The 4,084-nt window shown below is 40.7% G+C and overlaps 1 protein-coding gene across 1 annotated transcript in view; it reads left to right on the top strand.

Annotated features, from left to right (window-relative positions):
• The window catches only part of Mtbp (MDM2 binding protein), a 63,783-nt gene extending 60,814 nt beyond the window's left edge, over window positions 1-2,969 (top strand). The window contains exons 21-22 of the mRNA XM_005354603.3: window positions 1,959-2,024; window positions 2,694-2,969. Of these exons, the coding sequence (XP_005354660.1) occupies window positions 1,959-2,024; window positions 2,694-2,729 (102 nt within the window). The 3' untranslated portion in view covers window positions 2,730-2,969. The remainder of the gene's footprint in view (window positions 1-1,958; window positions 2,025-2,693) is intronic.
• The last annotated feature ends 1,115 nt before the right edge of the window (window positions 2,970-4,084 follow it).

Below are 4,084 nucleotides of genomic sequence, written 5' to 3'. Positions count from 1 at the left end.
AAAGAAAAAGAAAAGGAAGCCATAAATTTAGAAGAGAGCTGAGGAGGGGTTACATGGAAGGGGGAAATGATGTAATTATATTATAATCACAACAAATAATAATAATAATAATGTTCCCAGAACCGAGGAACTTGGGCTTCTTGCTGGAAAAGACACTGCTTACCCAAGTCAGTGAGTGAAAGTGACAGCAAGCCATTGGAGTGTTACAACTTCTAGTCATCCAGAATATTTTCTGGTTTTCCCAAGAGAAAGGGCAGTTGCATATTGAAAGGATCGAGAATTAAATGCTATTAAAGTTCTCCATGGTATCTTAGTACACTAGTACCAGTAAAAAGCACCATAAATTTACAAGAGAGTAGGGGAAGGGGGAAGGAAGGGTTCCATGGCAGACATTGGAAGAAAGATTTTTTGAGGAAAGGTGACCTAGCCAGTATTAATCCAGAGTGACCTGTCTGGTCTATAATCCAGAGTGGCCTATCTGGTCTATAATCCAGAGTGGCCTATCTGATCTATAATGTAGAGTGACCTATCTGGTCTATAATCCAGAGTAATTTATCTGGTATTGATCCAGAGTGAACTATCTGGTCTATAACTAGAGTAATTTATCTGGCATTGATCCAGAGTGACCTATCTGATCTAGTCCATTCAGATGTAAAGACTCAATAAAAGGCACTTCCAAACCCGCAAGAGGTTTAAAATATATCTTTTATGGAATCTGCTAGAAAACCAAGTTGAGCACATAAAAGGCTAAACTAAGTAAAACAAAAATTGACCTAGAATGAGGAAAACACGTTCCAAAAAGGCTGGCCTACGGAGAAGCTGGACAGCTGGGGCAGGCTGTGGGGAGATCCATGGTAAAGAGAGAATAATAATGTCGGAAGTCAAACTCCACAGAAAACCGGTGAGAGATTGTCCATAGCAAGACACTGTTTTAAGAAGCTTTGTTACATGTTTAATCAATCCATTGTGAGGGAGGGGAAAATACCAGAGTTATGTATGTGAAACACTTGTCAGTGGGGGAAAATCCCCAATAACCAGGAAGTTTCACTCCAGGAAGTGCAGGAGGCTGAGTGCAAGAGACATAGCCATAGTACACGAATCGCCTGGTGACATCACAGCCTTTGCTTTGGTGTAATAATGCAAACACGAGCCAGTTCTGTACCCCAATGTGATGCAGCTGTGCAGGGGAGGAATTGAAGGTGTTGTGCACAGGCCTAGATCTGCCCGTTAAACATCCATGCTCTTCATAGTCATTCTGAAATTGCTAAATCGTCAAGGACCAGCAAAGCATGACAGCTGGAAACATGAGGGGACAGACAGGAGGAATTGCTACAAGAATTCAAAGTGGCTGCCTCGGTGAGATGGAATTTGCTTGCTAGAGGACTCTTTTATTTTTTTTCTCCTTTTTTTGTACAATTAGGGTTTTCTTTATAATTTTGTGTTTTAATTTGATATGTCCCCCCCAGCCCCCCTTGCTGGGAATTGAACCCAAAACTTTGTACATGGTTCAAAAACACATTGAGCCAAATCTCCAGCCTTATCATGGTATTTTAGAAAGTAAGACTATAGTTGTGTTCCTCTTTGCAGTGGAGTGAAATAGCCAAAGAAGGAAAAGTGCGTGCTTATCTGAACAGTTAGTAGAAACAACATGCTCACTTTCCAGATTCTAAAGCATCAACAGCAGAATGGTTAGGGTGAGCATGGGACGGCACTGTTAGAAACACAGGATACAGGGCCTGTGTGTGCGCGCGCGCGTGGCTGCGTGTGTGTCTGTGTATGTGCTTGTCTGTGTGTGTTTGCTTAGAGGGTTTCTATACTCTATATAGGGTGAGACTACCTTGTTACGTTGATTCTGGGAATACTTCCCTAATTGCAGTGGCTCTTCTAGAATTATTTAGGGTGATCTCAAGTAATGTAATTGAACAAGGCTCCAAACGCTGTGTTTTATTAATGTCTAGGATCTTAAAACATCAAGGGGTCTCTTTGAAGAAATGAAGAAAACAGCCAACAGCAATGTAATGCAGGTAAATAAGTTATTTTCAAGAAGCCATGCTCAGTTAGATCAGTATTTTGTCTCGGGGTTAGTTACATTTACAGTAAAAAACAGAGATGGTCTTTTCAACAGCATCCTTCTGAAACGTCCCTGATACCTATCAGTGGCTCGGGCAAAGTATATAATAGCTTCATCAAAAAAGATTTTCTCCAAAAGATATTAAAGGAGAAAAATGAAAAAAAGAATCAAAAGAGCTAGGGAAAAATACATTTTGATTAACTGTTTTCAGTTGGTTTAACTCTTTTGAGTGACCCTTTCTAGACGTACTTTGAAATAAAGATAAGAAAGTAGGTGAGTCATCACCTGGTCCACTGAGGACAGTCACTGGGCTCAGATCTGGATGTGGACATCAACATGCATTTATTTGGAAAATAAAATACCTTTAAATATAAAGGTTGAATGTTGCCTTTTAGCTTTACAATTTTCTGTGTTATCTTTGAAGATTTCTCTTTTTCAAAAAACAGAGTTGCAGTTTAATAAAGATATTTTACTATTGACTTACACAGGAGGGTAAGGCAAAGAGGTGGTCAGGAAGGAAGGACACACCCAGAGAGCATTTAGACGTTGTGTGGAATTGCCTGACCGTGGGTATCTTGCAGAGTGGGTGGTTCCACAGTTGCGTCTCTGTTTTCTTCTCCAGGTGATCGAATGGGTGTTGGAGAAGAGCAAGAGATAAGCTGTTGTTCTTCCGTTCCTATGAAGACTGCACACCTATAAACTTAAAGAATAGATGGTACATGTGTGAAGAGGCCCTAGTGTCCTGTATTTATGTGGTTTTAGTGACGCTCTGTTAGTGTATTTGTAATCAGTGCACTTCTTTTGCAGCTTCACAGTATTTTAATCTATATTTTTATATATTTTAAATGTTTTAACTCTAGGTTATTTAATTGTTTAATAAACAATATTTCTTTACTTACTGGGTTGTGCATCCTTATTATTAGGTCTATTAAGTTTCTGCCCGTCGTCGTTTGAATGAGAATGTTCCCTTCAGCCTCTGGCACTGGAATGTTTAGTCCCTGGATGGTTCTACTGTTTGGGGAGAGCCAGGAGGTGCAGCCTTGCTGGAGGAAGTGTGTCACTGTAATGGGCTTTCATATTTCACAGCCTTACACTGCTCCTAGTGGATCCTCTGCTTTCTGATTGCAGTTCTAACTGTGAGCTCTCAGCTTCTGTTCTGCCTGCCAACCCTGCTGCCTGCTGCCTCTGCTCCGCCATCATGGACTCTAACCCTCTGGATCCATAAGCCCAGACAAATTCTTTCTTGTATAAGTTGTCTTGGTCCTTCTGTTTTATCATAGTAAGAAGAAATTAACTAGGACACTACCCTTCCTGTGTATTCCAGCAGCAAAGCTCAGTCTGCTCCAACTTAGAAACGTTCTACGAAGGCCACTATTTTCAGAAGTATTGTTTATTTTGGATCAAAAGCGGTAAAAAATGACAATAATTGTAAAAATAAGGCTTCCATGGTAGAGAGTTTGGGAGAGACACAGAGAGATGGCTTTGTGCTTAAGAGCACTGTGTGTTCTTCTAGAGCACCCAGGTTCAGTTCACAGCACCCATATGGTGGTTTATAGCCATCTGTAGCTCCAGTTCCAAGGGCTCTGATGCCTCCTGGCTTCTACAGGCACTGTAGATGTGGTGCCCTGATATACATGCAGATGAAACACATGCATATCAAATAAACCTAAAAAAGTTGGTTTGTTTTTTTCCGGCTTCTCAGACCATGAAAGAATCACTCAGAAACTATGTTATTTAAATCACTGCTTGGCCAGTCACTTAAGCATGTTGCTAGCTAGCTCTTATATCTTTGGCTAACCCATTTCTATTAATCTGTGTATCTCCACGTGATTGTGGCTTACCGGCAAGATCCCAGTGTGTTTGCCTCTGGTGGCAGCTACATGGCTTCTCCCTGACTCCACCTACTTTTTCTCTATATCTTTTCCAGTCTGGTTATATTCTGTTAAGCCATTGGCCAGAAGCAGCTTCTTTAGTCATTAACCAATAAAAGCAACACATAAACAGAAGGACTTC

This window comes from Microtus ochrogaster, chromosome 15 (genome assembly GCF_000317375.1).
Source record: "Microtus ochrogaster isolate Prairie Vole_2 chromosome 15, MicOch1.0, whole genome shotgun sequence".
NCBI lineage: Eukaryota > Metazoa > Chordata > Mammalia > Rodentia > Cricetidae > Microtus > Microtus ochrogaster.
The sequence above is the reverse complement of the archived record's forward strand: the minus strand, read 5'-3'. Positions and strand labels throughout refer to the sequence as shown.